Genomic DNA, 19356 nt, shown 5'->3' on the forward strand with positions numbered 1-19356 from the left:
AATGAAGTCAGGCCTTGGCTAGAAGAACTTGTTCCGGCTGGAAACAGCTAGATCTGCTAGAAGGCTGTCCTGACTTGACAAGAAAAGGAACTGAGGCAATGAAGTAGGAAATGTGAGTTCATACAACACAGTGGGGAGACAGCAGACACCAAAGATGGCATGTGTAAGGCCACCGCAGGGGGCCAGGATTTACGAAAGAGGCCGGGGGTGGGGCAGTTGCTAGAAGGGAAGCTCTAGACAGGACAGGACTCCAGCAAATGCAGCAACGATCTTCACAGGAAAAAGTAGTTCTTTGTTTGAAGCCATCTATTCATTTGCAGGAAGAATACCAGGGAATGTGTATCTCTCATCAGCTGGGCAAGAGCTGAGTCATGTCTTATTAAGCACGGTAAGGCTGGTGATATGTTGATGGAAGTAACAATTTGGCACATGACGGGGAAAGCAGCAGATTCCATGTGGTTAGGCGTCAGTAAACTATTTGTTTCAGCACCTCGAAAGTTTATTGGTACCAGGGGGTCAGCCAGCCTTCAGTAACTGGGTAGGTGAGATGTGTGTAACAGGGTTTGATATTATGGGTATGGTCCTAATTAAGAGATTTATTTATTTATTTTTAAAATTTTATTTATTTTAATTTTGGCTGTGTTGGGTCTTCGTTGCTGCACGCGGGCTTTCTCTGAGCCGACGCGCCACAACTACTGAAGCCTGTGCGCCTGGAGCCCGTGCTCCACAAGAGAAGACACTGCCATGAGAAGCCCACGCACCACAACAAAGAGTAGCCCGCACTCGCCGCAACTAGAGAAAAGCCCTCGCAGCAACGAAGACCCTGCACAGTCAGAAAAAAAAAAAGGGTCAGTGAGAAAGCAATCACCTCTGATCCTGGGCTTTGAAAAACCACCATGATTATTTTATGTACAACTGCTTTCCCATGGCTTACTCATCAGTGGGACTAAAATGTCTGATGGGAGAGTGAGAAGGGACGGATTGCTGGTGAGGAAGGACAATAAAAGAGCCAGAACAGCTCAGGGAACCAGAAATGAAATTCATCACTGTTATCTTACAAATGCATTTATAAATGATTCCTCATACATGCTGAGCCGGCTCCGTACGAACTGTGGCGTGAATCACCTCCGAAAGAATGCCCCACTGAAAGACAGCACGGTGACAATTTTACAAAACGTGATCGGGCAGAGCAGAGGCGAGGCGCTGTGCAGGGTGCCAGAGGAAAGGGGAGTAGGATGAAAGAGAAGAGAACACAGAGGTGGAAGGCAAGTGAGGGAGGGCAGTCCTGGGGAGACAGCAGCTTGCGAGAGACCTGATTAGATAAGACAGCGCTGCAGGGAGCTGTCCTATCTCGGCCTGACAACAGCCCGAGGGCCTAGGACAACCCCGCTGCCTCACTGGGATTCTGAAAGCAGAGATGGAGGCAGGGAAAGGCAGTGTGGTGAAGCCGGACAGGCTTTAGGGCTACCCGGTTGGGGACTCCTGGCTGGGACCCTTGTAGCAGCAAAAATAGAAATGAGAGTTTTCTTTCCTGATAAACAGAGACAACAAGGGAACAGTGAACAGGCTAGGGAAGCAACTTAAACAGACCTGAAAGAGTTAAGCAATCTTGGTTAGTTTTTAGCTGTTAGACTAAGAAACACTTGTAGCTAGACTTGTCCTTCGCAAAGGTAATTACTCCGTATGAATTACACTCTGCGCCTGGCATTCTTGTCCCTCTACTCTCGCTTGTAACATTCTTCATTTCAGAAAGGTCACGGGCAGATAACCTCAGGGACACCAGACCCGGTTGCTGAGCCGCCTGACGCCAGCTTTGGCCATAAATTTGCAGAAAAAAAGAAAGAAATGCAAAACCTCAATTACTTTGAGCCTTATCACCTACCTCAGACCACGAGTCCCAGCTCTACAACCTTGCCCTATTCCCCAGAGAAGGGGGGCACAGTTCTTGAGGCACCTGCCTGCTGTGTTTTCCCCTTTGCCTGGCAAAGAATTAAAGCGATCTTTCTTTTTCTTCCATAAACTCTGTCTCTGTATTTCTGTTTGGCACTGGTGCAGAGAGCCAAGGTGGTTTTTTTTGGCAACAAAATTTGGGGGCTCATCCAGGATATGCTCGCGGGCAGGCAGCCCCGCAGGGCCCCTTGGCTTGATTGGTTGCTCTGGGATCTCTCTCCATGCCAGCCTGCCAGCCTCCTTCAGGAGAGCAGACGGTTGGGGGTTTCTCTGAGGCCAGATCGCCAGGGACTCCCTGCTGCAGGGCCGTGTCCCACTTCACCCGATCCGCTGTCAAGGCTGCAGATCTCCAAAGCTGTGGCGGAGAACAGGGGGGATGTTGCCCTAGCAGCTGCCGAGGCTTTTTTTTTTTTGCCTTAAGGACACCTTCTCTTCCCTTCCCCGCACCAGCCAGCCCGGACTTCTACTCTGAGAAGACTTTGATCCTCTTGGAGGATCAGAAAGATTCTCACAATTACATTTGTTACGTCGCGACACACCCGCCAGCATTTTGGTAAGTGCCCCAGGGCGCATAACTGAGGCCTTTTGACTCTGTCCATTTGGGGAACTTTGGTTCTAATTTGGGGAATTCTCGCTGTGAAGGGAAATTCTGTTTGTAAGGCACCGTTTTGGACAAATGTCACTTGGAAGTCATGTTTGGGGCATTTTGCCGTTTGGCTTTTGATTTCTGGGCATCTCTTTGCCATCCTTTTGGGGTGTCCCTTTGCTCTTTGTTTTACTTTGTGACTTCCCGCTGGCGAGGTTTTGGTTTGGTTTGTTTACTTTGGTTTGAGCGCACAGACATCTGGTACTAACTTTTTGAGCTAAAATGGGAAGCACTTCCTCTGAGGTTCCACACCCACCTGGGAACACTTGGAGAAAAATTTAAATGACTGGTCGACCTATAGCTATGATCCAATGGGGGAGAAAAAATGGGTCTCTTATAATTAGATCTTTATTGCCACAGGATGGGGAAAATGGACCGAGGTTCCCTTATGTTCAGGACTTTTTCCCTTTATTATAATCCTGCTCTAGGTGGCTCCACAATCAAAAGCCTGAGGGATCAAAAAAAAATCTCTCCTAACATTCTAAATGATCCCCTTCCAACTTCAACCAACTCTCAGGAGGGAACGAAGCTTCCCCAACTCCAGCAAGTTCCCTCAATCCTCCAGAATCTTCTCATCAAACTAAGACCCCACCTCCCCAGAGAAAAAAGCCCTGCTAGGACATTTAATCAGCCAGTCTGCCCCTGTTATTAGGGTCAATTTGAGCACTATTTGGTCTATAATTTAGCTATGAAACTATGACTACAGAAAGAGAAAGATGATTTTTGACAGTTTGGCCACAATATTCTTTAGACTCCAGAGAAAATTGGTTAAAATAAACTTTTTTTGAAATTGCAAAACCAGTTCTTTTTGCACGTGCAATGAGAAAAAGCTAGCTTGTTGAAATTATTTTTTTTTTCAGAATTCTGACCCTGAGAGAACACAAATATGCCTAGGAGAAAGCTTGAAGTGAATTCTTATCATGTCCTTGAGATACAAACACAGCCCACTTTGCCTGAGACTTCAGCTTTGGGTTAATTAGTAGAACTTCAAGCGAGGGGAAAGAAAGGGGCAGAGACATTTTAAGCCCCAAGTGGAAAACTATGAGATCTGTGTTTGTCTTGATACATGTGTGTATCTCAGTATGTGTCTTTGTCTTTGGTTAATGTTGCTGACGTTAATTTGTAAATGAGCTCGATTTCATTGACTTAAAAGTAAGCGCTTACAAATCAAACAATTCTAAATACAAGGGAAATTAAGCTAACCGAATTCTAGGTTCTCGTGAACTGGGAAATATTCAGTATTAAGTTAATACCTGGTATTAACGTTTCTTGAACAAATTAATACAGATATGTCTTTAGAGTCATCAAGTATAATCGTTTTATTGTGCCTAGGTTTAATATAAACTAAATAAGATCCTATTATATCTGTTGCAAATTTGTCAGTAATGAAAGTAACTTGATGTGAAGAAATTTTTAAGAAAATACAAATGAGATAAGAGCTCTGGGTAAACTTTTTAGGAATAAGTATGTTTTAGGAATGTCAACTTAAGAATAATCCTTCCAGATGCTCGACAATGAAAGTAACTTGATGTGAAGAAATTTTTAAGACAAGAAAATACAAATGAGATAAGAGGTCTGGGTAAACTTTTTAGGAATAAGTATGTTTTAGGAATGTCAACTTAAGAATAATCCTTCCAGATGCTCGAAAACTTGAAAATTTAGAGTTGTGCTAAATTAAGTTAAATGATGGAAGTTTATTGAATAACTAGGCCACTTCCAAATAAAATAAGATACTAAAACATCCCAAGGAGAGATATTAAACTAATTAGGTTCATTGGGTATGTTAAATTACGCGGGAGGTATTGTCAAATGAGTAATAAATCTTCTTAGGTTATATTGTGTGGTAAATGTTACTAATATAGATACTCTAGAAATTATATGGGATTCCTAAAGTTCTGATATGTCCTGGTAAAATGTTATCAGTCATAAATCCAGTTATTATCTTAAGGTGTTGTATGTCACAGCAGTAGCCAAGTTACTTTGTCAAATTACATTACATTGTAATCAGATTTTAAATGTGTCTTCTTAAGTCTTTTATCATTATAGACAGTTATGGTTTTATTCTGATGCCTTTGCAAAAACACTTCCTCTTCAAGAAGATTTATAGAAAGGGCTTTTGATAAATACAAGTTTCTGACTTGTACTGAACTGGGTAAGAAATTGAAGAATTCTAGAAAAAACCTGATGGCTTCATAAAAAGTTAACAAAAGAACTAAATGAACTGGTGAATATGGTTATAATTTTATGGTTTCTATCTGAAAAATTACTGGTTTGAATCTATGTTTTCCAGGTGTGAGGAAAACCTTCCCATCAAGCAAATTATGGCTTACAGTAATTTGGTAAATTATACTTTTGTAAGCAGAATTGAAACATTTATATTTTCTCTCTGCCTGCTCCCTCCAGAGATTGGAAACTCTTAGGTTCCCAACAGCTTTATCAGATAAATTAGGAAGGCTACATCACTAACAGGTACAGAAATCTCAAGTTATTTTGGGGACCTTGAAAAGGAAGGAATTCACCTAGATCTGGTAAGCGAAATCTGTGACAAGCCCTTGGTGGTGTGACTTTCCTGGTCCTGAGAGGTCTTTTAAAAGTTCAGTCTGAGACTCCTTATAAAAATTTCAGTGAGCAAAAAGACTGTATGATCGATTACAATTATATAAACCATCAGGCCATGTTAATTGAGAGTAGACTGAAATTTGATTCTCTCTCTCTGTTAAGAGAACAAAATTTTCTTGGAATGCTGCTTTAATAACAGACTATGTAAATTTCTTTGCCTTTAAGTGATTTGTATTTGCTTTTAAAATCTTTTGTTACTTTGGTAAAGTAAATAAGTATTATTTCACAATGATCTATGAAGATTTTGGCACATGTAGATAAAGTTCATCCTGCTTCTACAAAAATTAACCCCCCATTGTCAGACTTTTGCCCTCCTGATGTCTTTGTAACATGGCGATGGTCTACTCCTAAGTCAGAGAATTTAAAATGAGTTAAAAATTGCTGTAAATCAAAGAGTCAGGGCTATGGAAAATCCAAGACGGCTGCTTGGCTTTTTCCAGCTCCATGACAAACCTCATTTTTATGTGATGGGTTAAAGCCTTCCCTGGCTGCAGGGTTAATGCCCTCACAATGGAAACAAAAAAATTATGCTTCAATGAATATTAAATTCTAGTTTTGTTAATTAAGGTCTGTGTTTACCAAGACTCACTTTCTGATAGTTCTTGCTGTTATGTTATACCGCTAAAAAGTGTAATAGAATTATTAGGGCTTCCCTGGTGGCGCAGTGGTTGAGAGTCCGCCTGCCGATGCAGGGGACGTGGGTTTGTGCCCCGGTCCCGGAAGATCCCACATGTCGCGGAGCGGCTGGGCCCGTGAGCCATGGCCACTGAGCCTGCGCGTGCGGAGCCTGTGCTCCGCAACGGGAGAGGCCACAGCGGTGAGAGGCCCGCGTACCGCAAAAAAAAAAAAAGTGTAATAGAATTATTAAAGGACACTCTAAGTTTGTTTCTAAAGCTTATCTCAGTACACCAGGGAAGCCCTGGAAAAGACATAATTTAAAGGACTATCTCCAACCTGGATGGAAGGACCCTTATCAGGTAGTCTTAACTAGCTCATTCACAGTGTAACTAAAGGGAATTAACTCTTGGATTAATTTTCACTCACAAAGTGCCCCTGTACCGGACTGACCTTTAGAGAGGTTGCCTGATCTAAAAATCACCTTAAAACAATGCTCAATGAAGAAACTGTACTCACACCAGGATGAAAAGATGACAATCAGAGTAGACAGACCAGGGCTTCCCTGGTGGCGCAGTGGTTGAGAGTCCGCCTGCCGATGCAGGGGACGTGGGTTCGTGCCCCGGTCCGGGAGGATCCCACACGCCGCGGAGCGGCTGGGCCCGTGAACCATGGCCACTGAGCCTGTGCGTCCGGAGCCTGTGCTCCGCAACAGGAGAGGCCACAGCAGTGAGAGGCCCGCGCACCGCAAAAAACAAAAAAAAACAAGAAAACGATGATATATAGTTCCATATGAGATCAATGATTGAAATAGTGTAACTCTAGATATGGGAAGAAGCTACAAGAGGGAATATTGTCCTGGACCATAAGAGACTATGAAGACTGGTGGTCCAGAGACTTTGGGATGCTAGTAAAGACCTAGTCCCGTGATAGCACATCGAGTGGCCTATCAGAAAAATCTCGCCAGACCTGGGAATGAGCATTCCTAGCACAGTGGGATGAAATGGTCATGAAATGCTGCCCCAAAACCATGGTCAAATTTATTACCATGAAGGGGCCCTGCTGACTAGAAACTAGCACTTGCCACCTACCTCTACAAAGATTAAATCATGGCCACTGCAGCTGGTGACCTTCAACACCCCCTGAAAGCAGTTCAGGGTGGAGATCAGGAATGAGGCCCTCTGTGCTCTGGGAAAAACTGGCAGAGCAGGCCTTCAGATGGATATTTTCAGAAAAATTTTCATGAGCCCAAATTCTTGCATCTTCTCATAGCTAGAAAAACACTAAAATTGTTAACGGTGACCACTGCTTTGGTTTATGTGTTAATACCACATCAAAGGTTAAAACCTAGTTGGATAAACCTAGACAACTGGCTACCTGGCTTAAGTGATCTGTATTTTTTTTTAACCTTTTTGTGACTTTGGTTAAATGAGTAAGTACTGAGTCACAGTGACCTGTGATCCTGTTGTGTTTTAAAACATTTTTGATATTTTTAACAAACTTCCCCAATATTAAAATCCAACTAAAGCTCTTTTAGCCTACAGCTGACTCTGGGATGCTTTGAAGGAACATCCTGAGACATCTCAGAGATGAATGTTAAACTAATTAAGTTTATCGGGTATGTTTAATTACTTCAGAGACATTGTCAAGTGACTGGAGATGAACCTTAGGTTACAGTGTATGGATAAATGTCATTAATATAGATATTCCAAAATTTATATGGAATCCCTAACATCTGATATGCCCTGATATAATGTTATCAGTCATAATTCTAGTTATTATCCTAAAATGTTCTGTCACAGAAATATCCAAGTTTCCTGCCAACTGCATTGTACTCAGATCTTTAACCATGCTATTTTAAGTTTTGTCCTGATGCTTTTACAAAATGAAGATTTTTAAGAAGACTCATAAAAAACAAATACAAGTTTTTTTTTTTTTTAATTAATTTATTTTTGGCTGCATTGGGTCTTCGTTGCTGCACGTGGGTTTCTCTAGTTGTGGCGAGCAGGGGCTACTCTTCGTTGCGGTGCGCGGGCTTCTCGTTGCAGTGGCTTCTCTTGTTGCGGACCACGGGCTCTAGGTGCACAGGCTTCAGTAGTTGGTGGCACGTAGGCTCAGTAGTTGTGGCTCGCGGGCTCTAGAGCACAGGCTCAGTAGTTGTGGTGCATGGGCTTAGCTGCTCTGCAGCATGTGGGATCTTCCTGGACCAGGGTTCGAACCCATGTCCCCGGCATTGGCAGGCGTATTCTTAACCACTGCGCCACCAGGGAGGGAAGTCCCCAAATATAAGTTTCTGATTGCCTTTAGATAATACCACTGAACTCTGTAACAAATGACAAAACTCAAAACCTGATTACTTCATCCAGATCAACAGGAATCAATGACATGGGACTGAAGGAACTGATGAATATGATTTATAACTTTATGACTTTGGGAAATATACTAGCTTTAATCTTTATTTTTCAAAAAAAACCCTTTTCTCTTATGCTATGATGTACAACAAGTTGATAAGGTATACCTTTGTAAACAAAGACGAAACATTTATCTTTTTCTCTCTACCTGTTCCTGCCAAAATTTGGCCTCTCCAGCTGGCCCTCCTGTGGACTTGATGGTTTATTGCAACTGGATTACAACTCGTTATACTAATAATTGTTTTAATTTGTTCTTTGTTTCCAAATTGTTTGTACTTCGTGTCTCCCTGCTGCACTAAGACTTTGTCAATATTACTAGCTGCATTACTTATATCCTGTCTATTTTATAAGATTGTCGTCTCTTACAGTACCCAGTGTGTAACCAGGCCTCCAACAAAATTGATGATGGCTAAACATCTTGAGGAAACAGATCACATTTATGACTCTTATAGAATAATTGTAATAGTGTGATTCTAGGTACGGGAAGGAGCAAAAAGGGAAAACATTTCCTGGATCATAGCAGACTAGTAAGACAGACGATCCAGAGAATCTTTAGTTATCAACAGGGCCTCATCTGGAAACTAGCACCTGGAGTGACACATCAACAAAAATGTTCACCCGATCTGGGATGCGCCTCCCAGTGCCGTGGGACAAAATTTGGTCATGAAATGTCTCCCAAATATTGGTCAAATTTCCAACCAAGAGGAGGATCTGAGAAATGCAGTATTTCCTGCTGCATCAGTAAACAAAGGATGCCACACTCGTCAGTGATTGCAGCCACCACTGATGTGAGCTGGTGAGCCCTGAGGAAGCTCAGGAAGGAAAGAACACCTGCCTTTGAGCAGCCATCAGACTGCAGCCACTCCCCACGGTGAGCCCTGAGGAAACTCAGGATGTGAAAACGTAGGATATTGGCCCCAGACAGCTGAGGTGCGTATCAAAGGAAAGATTTCAGTGAGCCCAGACTCTTGCATCTTCCCATACACAGAAAGGCACTAAGTTCCTAAACTTGGGATATCTGGTTTTCTTTAATTAACAATAATCTTTTGATGTTCAGACCACCTGCCCTTGGTTGCAAAACTTCTGTATAACCTGGCTCCCCGCTCACCTTGTCGGAGCAGTTCTTTCAGGGTTATTTGACATGCTGCCTCCTGGGTTTGAAGTCTTAAGAATTCCCGCTGAATAAAACATAACTCTCAACTTTTAGGTTGTGAATATTTTTTAAGTCGACAACTGGAAGGAAAAGGAACCACTGGGCACTTGATGGGGACAGAACTGAGGCCAGCCTGGTGCTCCGTGACAGCTCATTTGCAGACAAGTCCGGTGTGGAAGGCAGCTCCCTTCCATCTGGCAGAAGATGCTTTCTCTGGTCCCCACTTCCCAGGCACCTCTGAACCGAACAGGAGGGGAGACCACCGAGTGGCCGCCCTTCAGCCCTTACGTGCCCTCCGTGTGGCTTTGGTGCGGTCACTGCGATGATCTGAGGTGTCTCTGGCAATCACGTCGGTGGGAGCACTGAACCGTGGGGAAAGGGCAGGGCCGACTGTGGGCCTGGGCGGGAGAAGCCTGGCCATCAGAGCTCCTCTTTGTTGCTGTCGAAGGGTGAGACCGGAGGCCCTGGAGCCAGAGGGTGCTGTCCTGGCCTGCGGTCGCCAGGTTGCTGGCCGCTGTCCCCCCGGCCCACAGTGGCATAGTCCCGCAGGAGCCCGCTCTCCACGCCGTGCTGGCGGAGGCTCTCAGTTCCCACGAGCCCCTGTGTTCTCAGGTATCCCTGCTGGCAAAAGGGTGGCAGCTTCTGGCGTGTTAGGGCGAATAGGAAACAGGACTCTGCACAAAAGCAAGAGGAGACCGGGCTGAGAGGTGTGGGGAGAGGTGCAAGGGGAGGGGGTGCCAATGCCCCAGGGGCCTCACCCGGTTCCCTCCATCCCCTGAGCCTGGGAGCTGACTTTTCTGGGTATCTCATGTCTGACCTGGGTAGCCGTGGATCTCATCCCTCCCTGAGGTTCCAAGACTGGGAGGCTGCCTCAACATTTTGGAAAAACAAGGCTCCAAAGGAAAGGAAAGCAAACCAAAGAGACGGCTCAGCTCCCAGGGGTGGGAGGCCCGCATGCTGCTGTGCGTGGCGCCAGCGGGGTGGGAGCTCGGCCACCCAGGAGCAGCCCCTCAGCCTTCTCTTCCAGGAGCCACCCTGGGGGGGCTGGGAACTTGGTGGTCAGTTCCACTTTCAGCTCCGAGTTCCCTGCAAAGACTTATCCCCTCAACGATGTCTGAGCTGCAGATACTGTACGTAAGCACGATTGTAAGCACTGTGGGGGACGTAAAGACAAAACTGCTGGACCCTCGTCTATGCCACAGCAGAAAGTTGGTGTGTAGGTCAAATCTGATCAATGAAGAAAGAGCTGTGGATACGTGTTATTTAGAAATATTAAGAGACAACCGGAAGAGCTAGAACTCATTCCTTCTGGGGAATGGGAATGGAAGTGGGTAAAAAAGCCTTTTAGCCAAGTACTTATATAACTTTGACTTAAAGAATAGAAAGGATGAAACAGAGGTGGGCTCAATCTTCTAAGGGATTTAGAGACAGGATGGGAAGATAGAGTTAGTGTCAGAAAACCATCTTGAGTCTCTTGCCTCAGTGAATGGGCACATTACCAAAGGACACTGTAAGGCTCACACGAGTGATGAGGCTGTGAGGTGCCACGGGAAAACTATTTCCTACTTTACCTCTGACTTGTAGTACAGAGGGCCCCTGCCAGAATGGTCCATGACCATCCTCTCTGAGCAGGGACGGCAGCAGATGTGGGAGAGGATGGAGAGGGGCAGTAAGGTGGCCTTTCAGCAAGCACCTCCTCCTAGGACATACGTCACCCCTTCTGCAGGGGCCGGGGGTGGAGAAGCCCAGCAGATCTGGGTCCAGAACTAGCGGCTGCCCATCCACTAACCGGGTGGAGGGAAAGCCCCCCCTCTGCCAGCTGGCCCTTTGTGGGGAGGATTCCTTCAAGTTCAAGGCAGTGACACTCAGTGGCCTGTACTGTTGAGTCTATCTAGGGAGTAGGAGCCAGGAGGCTGCAGGGCCTGTGATGATGGGTTGGCAGGAGCCATAACTCAGGGTAGGAATACACTCCCTAACAGGCACTGGCATCTCTGTGTACTCCTGAAACCTCGAGAAACAGACAGAGGTTTGGCAGCTGAGGTCTCCAGATCTATAGTGGGTAATTTCATGTGTAAGTGTATGGTCAGAGTTTATGTCTGCAGAAGGCTAGTACTTCAAAGCTGCTTAGCTCTGCTCTGTGAACTACCCCTGTTTGAGCATCTACACGCATTTAGACTATTAACTTAAAGTATTGTTTTAAGCCATCCCCCTTAACATATACATTTTTATTCCAAGGTAGACTGAGGGATGAAAGAAGGACACTTGCTCTCTGACCCGTAGGCCGAGGACTGACCTTCTCTAACCTGGTTTGATATGAATAGTGCATGAAATACAATCACTGTTCAACAGACGTTCGCTGGACAGAAGAAAGGAGTGGGTATCCTGGTAAGTCGGGGGTTAAAAAAAAAGACAAAAATTTGGCTTGCTTTTGTCAGTTCTTCCTGTGGATCGTGAGATTTCTCTCTCCCCAAGTCCCCCTCTGGGTTTGACTGTCAGAGCTATCTTCCATCCAGTTCACCAATTTTCCCTTCATCTCTGTCTAATGTGCTACTAACCTTGACACTGAGTTTCCAATTACAAATTTGTATTTCCATTTCCAGAAGTTCTATTTGGACCTTTCTCAAATCTGCCCAGTCAGTTCTGGTAGTCCTACCCTTTCATTCTATTTTCAGTGATCTCTCTTTTATTTACTTACAGATTCTGGACATACTTTTCATCCTCCCTCTGACCATTCCATTTCCCACAGTCTTCGTAGGTTTCATCCTACAGTGTGTTGCCTCTGCTGACACTCCCTCATGGTAGTTTGTATCCTTATGTGTTAAGTGATTTCTGCTTGGGAGTTCATGTTCCTGGGAACTTCATCTGGGGGAATTCTTTGAGGCCTAGTTTTAAGGTACGTGTCCTCACCGAAGACTCACATTGGCTTCTGTGATTTCTGCACCACAACGATAGTGTGAACTTTGGCCCCAAACTCACATGAGTGAGGCCCAGCGGATGGAAATTCTCAGGGGAGATTTTCCCCCCACTCTACCCAGAGCCAAAAAGCGTGCGTCTCCTCTCTCTCTCGGGAGTGCTTCCTGCCTTCTACTTTACCTACTGAGATCCCAGCTCTATTTAAAGGTCTCTGTACGGACATCCTACCCTGCTCCAGCCTCGTCTTCCCAGCTCCAAGTGCTGGTCAGTTACCCGGGCTCTAGGCCACTGACAACCAGCAGGTATCTCTCATCCAGCGGTGGGTTTGTGCTTTACTTGGTGTTTGGCCTCTGGGGAGTTCCCTTATTTTCCTGCCGGTTTTTAAAAAAAGACATTTTATTCAGTGTTTGCAGGTGTGCTGTACTGGGAGGGGGTTTCTGTGAACACCGAGTCCTCCCGTCGGAGGAGATGGAAGTCTTGGGTCTGGGTTTCTAGACGCACATCCTAAAGCTCCACAGGGCATGGATCTACCTGGTCTTCTTCACCCTCCAGCTCAGCCCCTTTGTCCTTCGGGAAACTTAAGTTACCTGCATAGAAGCTCCGGAGATCGGTGTCTAAGCAGTTCTCCAGGAAGCGCCTCAGGGGCAGAATGTGCCCCACTGGGGCCGTCCAGTCCGTCAGGAAATCTTCCACGATGTGGTGGATGGCCGTGGGCCGCGGCAGAGGCCAGCCTGCAGGGCGGAACCTCACCTCCTGCTCTGTGGGGAGGAGAAAGGGCGCCATGTCAGAGCCGAGTGCGGGGCTTCTGTTCCCAGGGCCACATCCCAGGTGCCTGTCCCCCAGCCCCTCGCGCTCAGCCTTCCTGACGCACCTCTGCACGGGCCATGGTCATCAGCCTGTTCAGCTGTCCTTCCAGATGTCTGGAAGGTGGACGTGAGGGAGAGGGACTAGACTAGACTCATCCCCTGCACTGTCAGCGGGCAGAACTAGGACCAGTCACTTGAACTTGGTTTGCTTCTAAGACTTACGTGAGCTGAGGTCTATTGTGGCTGCTTTGAAACTGGCCTTTCTGTGAGGAGACTCGGGGTCCTGCATCCAAGGGGTCTTAGGGCCCCTCTAGTCCAGTTTCCTACCTGGCGGGTGCCCTTCTGTGTGTCCCTGCCACAGGGCACCAAGCCATGGCCATCCCTGCAACGGGAGACTCTGGGAGGTGGCCCATCCCACCCTCGGCGGCTTTCACGATGCGCTGCTCCTTTAGAGTGAACGTCAACCTGCGCTCCTGTCATTTCTACCTGTTGACACTACCTCCGCCCTTTGGAACGACCTCTAGTTTTAGATCATCCTCTTCCAGGGGACATCCCTTCAAGTTTGGAAGCAGGAGTCGTGTTCCCCAGGTTGGTCATCGTTCGGTAGCTACTCCGTGCTGGGCACCATGCTGGCGTTGTGCTGTATCATTAACCCTCATCCTACAAGGAGGGTACCATGGCCACCCCCATTTCACACCCGAGCAAGCGGAGGCTCAGCGGGGTTAAGTAATGGTCCAAGGTCCCACAGCGAGGAAGGGACAGCCCTGGGAACACTGCCCAGCTCTCCCACTCCCGTCCTGTGCTAACCAGTTCCCCTTCCCTTTCCTGTTCCTTCTAAGAGTCAGTCCCCAGATCCCCGCTCCACGGTCAGCCTCCTTTGGAGACAGCAACAACAGTGTCCCTCTGACGACGTGGTGCCTGGAGGTGATCACGCCGCTCCACACGTGGCCTGCCCAGGTCGATGTGTGGGCCAGAATCTGGGAATAGCATTTATCGTTCTTGGGCCCATTTAGGCTCTAGGCAGAGCCCCTAGAGGCCCCCCTTCTGTCAGCTGAGGGAGCTGCATGACAGCTTAATGGCGCTGGGGTCCGAGGAGTGCCCTCGCTCGGGGGAGAGCGGAGACCCAGCTCACCGGTGGGGAGGTGCCTATAGTAGTAGATGACAGGATGGAGGAAGTTAGACAGCCAGGCGTCTTCCGTGTGCCCCACAGAGCGGTCATGGAAGAAGACGTCCTTGTCGGGCCCAGAGAAATTCCGGCCGTACTCCATATTGATGACGAAGAGCCCGTGCCTTGCCCTTCTTCCCGTGATTGTCTCCAGCTGGGCCAGCGCCTGCATGGGGAACTCCTCCAGGTACTCAAAAGCAGTGGCATTCCTGGGGACAGGGGCAACACGGCGTGGGTAAGACCCTCAGTGCTGCGGCAGAGGTGCCAGACGTGGGCGTGCGTGCGTGTGGTGTGTGCGTGCGCCTGCCTCTCCTGCCTAGAAGCGCCCGTCAAACAGCGTACAGACACTGATCAGGCCTGCGCGTCTCACTTGAATATTACTGTTACAGCGGAGCCCTGACTTACACTGGGGAGAGAAGACAGAAGACGCTGAGTAACCTGAGTGGGTATCTAGGGAGAGGGTGAGCCAGGCTGAGAGACCAGTGATGCAGAAGCCCTAGGAGTGAGTGAACACCTTGGCATGTTCAAGGGACAGGAAGAAGGCCAGTGTGGCTGGAGTGGAGCGAGGGGGAGGGGAGGGGAAGTCGGCGGGGGCAGGTCAAGGAGGGCCGTGTGTGCCACGATGGGACTGTCGGGTGTCATCTGGGCTGGGAAGGGAAGCTGTGGGCCGTGGGAAGATAGTGAACAGAACTGAATTCTAGTGACTCAAGTTTTAAAAGAATCACTCTGGATCTTCCCTGGTGACACAGTGGTTAAGAATCCGCCTGCCAATGGAGGGGACACGGGTTCGAGCCCTGGTCCGGGAAGACTCCACGTGCCACAGAGCAACTAAGCCCGTGCGCCACAACTACTGAGCCTGCGTGCCACAAGTACTGAAGCCTGCAAGGCGAGTAGCCCCAACTCGCCGCAACTAGAAAAAGCCCACATGCACCAGCAGCCAAAAAAAAAAAAAAAAGAATCACTCCGGCCACCATGTTGAGAGCAGACCATGGGGTCAAAGGTGAGAGGCTGCTGTATCAGTGCAGGTGAGAGATGCTCATGGACCAGACCAAGGCGGCAGTGGGGGGGCTAGTGAGAGGCAGATTCTAGACACAGTTTGAAGGTAGAGCTGATGGGACCTACGGATGCTGTGAATGGGTATGAATGAGAGAGGAGTCGAGGGTGACGGGGGTTTTGCTCTGAGCACCGCTGTTTCCTGCAGGTCCCTGAACTCGATGTGCTGCTGCGCTCACTGGCTTTGGAGCAGGTGTTCCCTCTGCGGCGTCTCACCTGCCCCGTGTCCTTTCAGAACCAGCCCCACTGCTCACTGCCCCCAGCTCTTCTTCCTTCCCTGCTCTGCGTGGTTTCTTCCTCAGGGAGCGTCCTCTGTGATCTGCTACTCATCACCTGATTAACAAGGAGCCGACGTGGTCTGGCCCGAGGAGCTCTTAAATCCATGCAGGTGGTGGTCCGTCATCACTGCCGTTCACTGCTCACTACTCACTGCCGTTCACCGTTCACTGTTTGGTATCAGATGCTTTTCTACCAGTTATCTTTACTCCTTCCTACAGTCCTGCGAGGTAGGTATTATTAGCTCTATACTGCAGATGAGAAAGGCTCAGAGAGGCTAAGTAACTTGCCCCAGACCACACTGGTGGAAAGTGGCAAAGCTGCAGTCACACTCACGTCTTGTCTGTCTCTCTGTCAGCAGAGCCTGTGGTGTTTATGTCACTGGTTTCCCCAGAATAGACAGATCCCCAGCCTCCCTGCCCACCCCACCAGCCATCTTCATCTTAGGAAAGAACCTCTGGGCTCTTCCACACATGCAACAGGAAGAGAGGAGCACGACGGCGTGGGAGGGGGAGGGGCAGTGGGAAGGCGAGGGCTGACTACTCACTCCTCCAACAGGACCACGTCGGCCAGCACACTGAACATCTGGTAGAGCCCAGAAGCCTCGTTGACGCGCCGGATGATAGCACTGGCCAGCTGTGTGATGGGGTGCTCGGTGGAGGGCCAGGTGACGCCGTGATGACGCTGCTCCAGCAGCCGGTGGACGGCACGCACTGAAATGGCCAGATGGAGGAATGGCATGCTGCCCTTAAGATGTTATCTTTCACCTCCGGGGCGGGGCGGGGGGAGGGACGCAGAGCCCCACCAGCTCTGCACTCAGGACACGCTTGTATTGCGCGGCTCCCAGAAGGTGCCTTTAGAGCAGGGTCCTCACGTGTGTTCTGAAAGGGGCTGGGTGGGCAGTGTTTCTGGCTTTGCAGCCCAGACGGTCTCTCTCACTTGACTCAATTCTGCCTCTGGTGGGAAAGCAGTCATAGAGGACCACGAAATGAACGGGCACGGCTGGATTTGGTCCCCAGGCCCGAGACTGCCCACTTCTGCTTTAGGCCATCTGCATATGGAAGTCCTGCCACTGTCACCTCACAGGTGACGCGTCCAAACCAGACCCAGAGCCTTCCACTGCAATCTCTCCCCACCCCACAGTCCCCACGTCTATGGGAGACTCCCAAATGGAAACCCTCTGACTGCTCCCTCTTGTTCACAGCCGAAACCCACATCTGTTACTAAGTTCTACTTTGAGATGCTCTGTGTATTTCTGGAAGGATAGAAAAGCAACAGCTATCTCAAACAACAGGGGGACATTTTCTGTGTACCTGGGGCTGCCCTCACACAGCGGTGACACTGGGGTACCACACACAGGTGCCTGCTCCTCGAAATGAACCGACACAACACCCAAATCCAGCACCAGCGAGGACACAGACAGTTCACGCGGTGGGAGACTGGGTCGACCAACCGTCACAGGAAAGGATGTTCAGCCTCACGAGACAGACAGACAGACAGACATCTGGTTCTCTGGAGGAAACAAGGTTATGCTGCGTTTTGTGAAAGGACGAGGAATTACACAGCTCAGGAAGGGTGGGAAGGGGGCCTGACAAAAGAAGCATCGGTGCAAAGACATAAAACCTCGAGAAACTGGCACATTCTGAAAAGGAGGCGAGGGCCGGGCTGGGCAGGCGAGCTGGTGCCGGCTGCACGAAACTCTGGATGCCATGCCGAGGACCTGGCTGGGGAGCCCCTGGAGGTTTTCCTGTTTAAAGAACAGTGTTCTGGTGGGTACCGGAGTGGCTGGATGGGAAGCCAGAGGGACCAATGGCAGGAAGACCAGTGAGGAGAGACCAAGAGGTCCCAAGTCAGGCAAGTGAGGCTGGGATGGACTGGAGAGAGACGGGAGGGGGAGGGGCAGGGCTCCCAGCAGGCCCTACCTTCTGAGGTTACCATCTTTCATCTTGCTTTCCTCTGCCTTGCTGTTTTCTACTTGTCTCCCTTGGGGGCCTTTTCTTCAGCTGAATGATGAGCAAGGTCGGGCAGGATGTACCGTGTACAGCCACACTGCCCCTCCCTCTAGTGGGGTCCCCAGCTAGTAGGAGTGATCACAGCTCTTGGTGGCCTGTCCATCCAGGATTGTTTCCCATTTGCCTGAAGCTTAGTGGTCAGCTGGGAGCCTCAAAGTCAGACAGGTGTGGATTCAAATGCCACCTCTGCCATCCACTGGCTGGGTGACTTTGGGTAAGTGACTTAACTTCTCTGTGCCCCAGTTTCCTTCTACGAAAAATGGAGTTGAAATAACAAGATGTCTCTTATGGGGCTGTTGAGAGAATTAAGAACGTGAGCTGGGGAAAGATGAGAGGACAGAGGGAAGCAAGAGGGATGGGGCAGTACCTGTCAGGACAGCAGGAGCAGGAAGGGTGACATGCACGGGAACGTGAGGAGGGTTTCTTGCTGGGGACACAGCTAGAGAAACAGACTCTTCCCATTCTGTGTACGTGTGTGTGTTCCATTTGCAAGTATTTTGGTAAACAGACAGCTAACATTCTCGGTTTCTTTCCCTGACAACGTGCAAAGGGTATAAAACATATCGCCCGGAAATCAACAGTAAGGCACGATTATCTTTCCCTGTCAAACTGGAAGGAGAGTGAAATGCAAAACGCAGCATTAAGGCAAGTGAGGCATCACATTACATGTAGAAACGTCAGGATGAAGGATCCTCACAGTGTTTGTTCTGCGGGACGCGGGCCTCCCACTTGTGGCCTCCCCCGCTGCGGAGCACAGGCTCCGGACGCGCAGGCTCAGCGGCCATGGCTCACGGGCCCAGCCGCTCCGCGGCATGTGGGATCTTCCCGGACCGGGGCACGAACCCGCGTCCCCTGCATCGGCAGGTGGACTCCCAACCACTGCACCACCAGGGAAGCCCCCTTATGGTGTTTTTATGGTCAAATTAACTGGTCCATGTACCACTCATCATGCAATAAAGCACCCATCCAATGGGCTACCCAGAGCGCAGAAAATTGGTGCCCTTAGTACTGAGAGTTTTGAAAAAGAGCTGATATAATCTAGTTGCAACTTTTACTGAAATTTGTTGGTACCCAAAGAGTCTACGTGTACGTAATGCTTCACAGCTCCACGGTCTCCAGATATTACCTTATTTAGTCCTTACAACAGCTCTATGGGATGAAGAATTCACCTCATTTACAACTCTGACATCTGGGAGGGCCAACAGAGGCTTAGGGAGGTTAGGAAGCCTCACCCGAGACCACGCAGCTGCTTCCCCAGGTTAGCAGTCCTTGCCAATCATGGTGATGCGGGTAACACGCCACCCCCAGATGTACTTACTTTTACACCTTAACTGGTACTTCTCTAGATGTGTCGTCAGACCACGAAAACCCACTGCTGCCTGCCCCACAGGGAATTTATGACAATCAACCGCTGTTAAGCCTGCTTTAAGAGAATCAGGCATCTCTTTACAAACCCTGGGGACAGCGGCCCTCTCTGCCGGGCTCACCTGTGTATCGGAATCCATGGATGAAGCCCCCAGCAGATTTCCGGTAATCCACGGAGTGGCTGGCAGTCCCCAGGACAAAGAGGCCCCGGCTCCCTTTGGACTCATAGCTGGCTTTCACCAGGGGGTACTTCTTGCTGAGCTCACCCCCTGCAGAGAGTCGGAGGGACCTGTGAGTGGAAAGGGCTGTGAATAAAAATCGCTGCTATGTATGAAACACTTTTTACAGGCTTGGCACTGAGCTAAGTGCTTA

The 19356-nt window shown here is 48.7% G+C and overlaps 1 protein-coding gene and 2 long non-coding RNA genes across 7 annotated transcripts in view; 2 read left to right on the top strand and 1 right to left on the bottom strand.

Annotated features, from left to right (window-relative positions):
- The first annotated feature begins 249 nt into the window (after positions 1–249).
- On the top strand, positions 250–4029 carry LOC112410767 (uncharacterized). Its single transcript, XR_003005500.1, has 3 exons — positions 250–388; positions 2401–2503; positions 3457–4029. It is a non-coding gene; the product is annotated as an uncharacterized LOC112410767 (long non-coding RNA).
- Positions 4030–7993: 3964 nt separating this feature from the next.
- The window catches only part of FOXRED2 (FAD dependent oxidoreductase domain containing 2), a 15594-nt gene continuing 4231 nt past the window's right edge, over positions 7994–19356 (bottom strand). For 2 of the 4 annotated variants that reach the window (XM_024761526.1, XM_024761525.1), the window contains exons 5-9: positions 19107–19273; positions 16155–16320; positions 14246–14487; positions 12895–13065; positions 7994–10068 (exon numbers count right to left, since the gene is read on the bottom strand). In XM_024761526.1, coding sequence (XP_024617294.1) covers positions 9815–10068; positions 12895–13065; positions 14246–14487; positions 16155–16320; positions 19107–19273 — 1000 coding nt within the window. In that variant the 3' untranslated portion in view covers positions 7994–9814. Of the gene's footprint in view, positions 10069–11590; positions 11777–12894; positions 13066–14245; positions 14488–16154; positions 16321–19106; positions 19274–19356 lie in introns of those variants that run through there. The other 2 variants (XR_003005503.1, XM_024761528.1) reach the window with 2 other exon arrangements.
- Positions 11650–15112, top strand: LOC112410780 (uncharacterized). 2 transcript variants are annotated; one of them, XR_003005504.1, is made up of 5 exons: positions 11686–11779; positions 13659–13701; positions 13953–14070; positions 14324–14465; positions 14668–15112. It is a non-coding gene; the product is annotated as an uncharacterized LOC112410780 (long non-coding RNA). The 2 variants fall into 2 exon arrangements; XR_003005505.1 differs by lacking the exon at positions 13953–14070 and having other exon boundaries at positions 11650–11779; positions 13475–13701.

This window comes from Neophocaena asiaeorientalis, unplaced genomic scaffold (assembly GCF_003031525.2).
Source record: "Neophocaena asiaeorientalis asiaeorientalis breed wild unplaced genomic scaffold, Neophocaena_asiaeorientalis_V1.1 scaffold473, whole genome shotgun sequence".
In the NCBI taxonomy this organism is placed as follows: domain Eukaryota; kingdom Metazoa; phylum Chordata; class Mammalia; order Artiodactyla; family Phocoenidae; genus Neophocaena; species Neophocaena asiaeorientalis.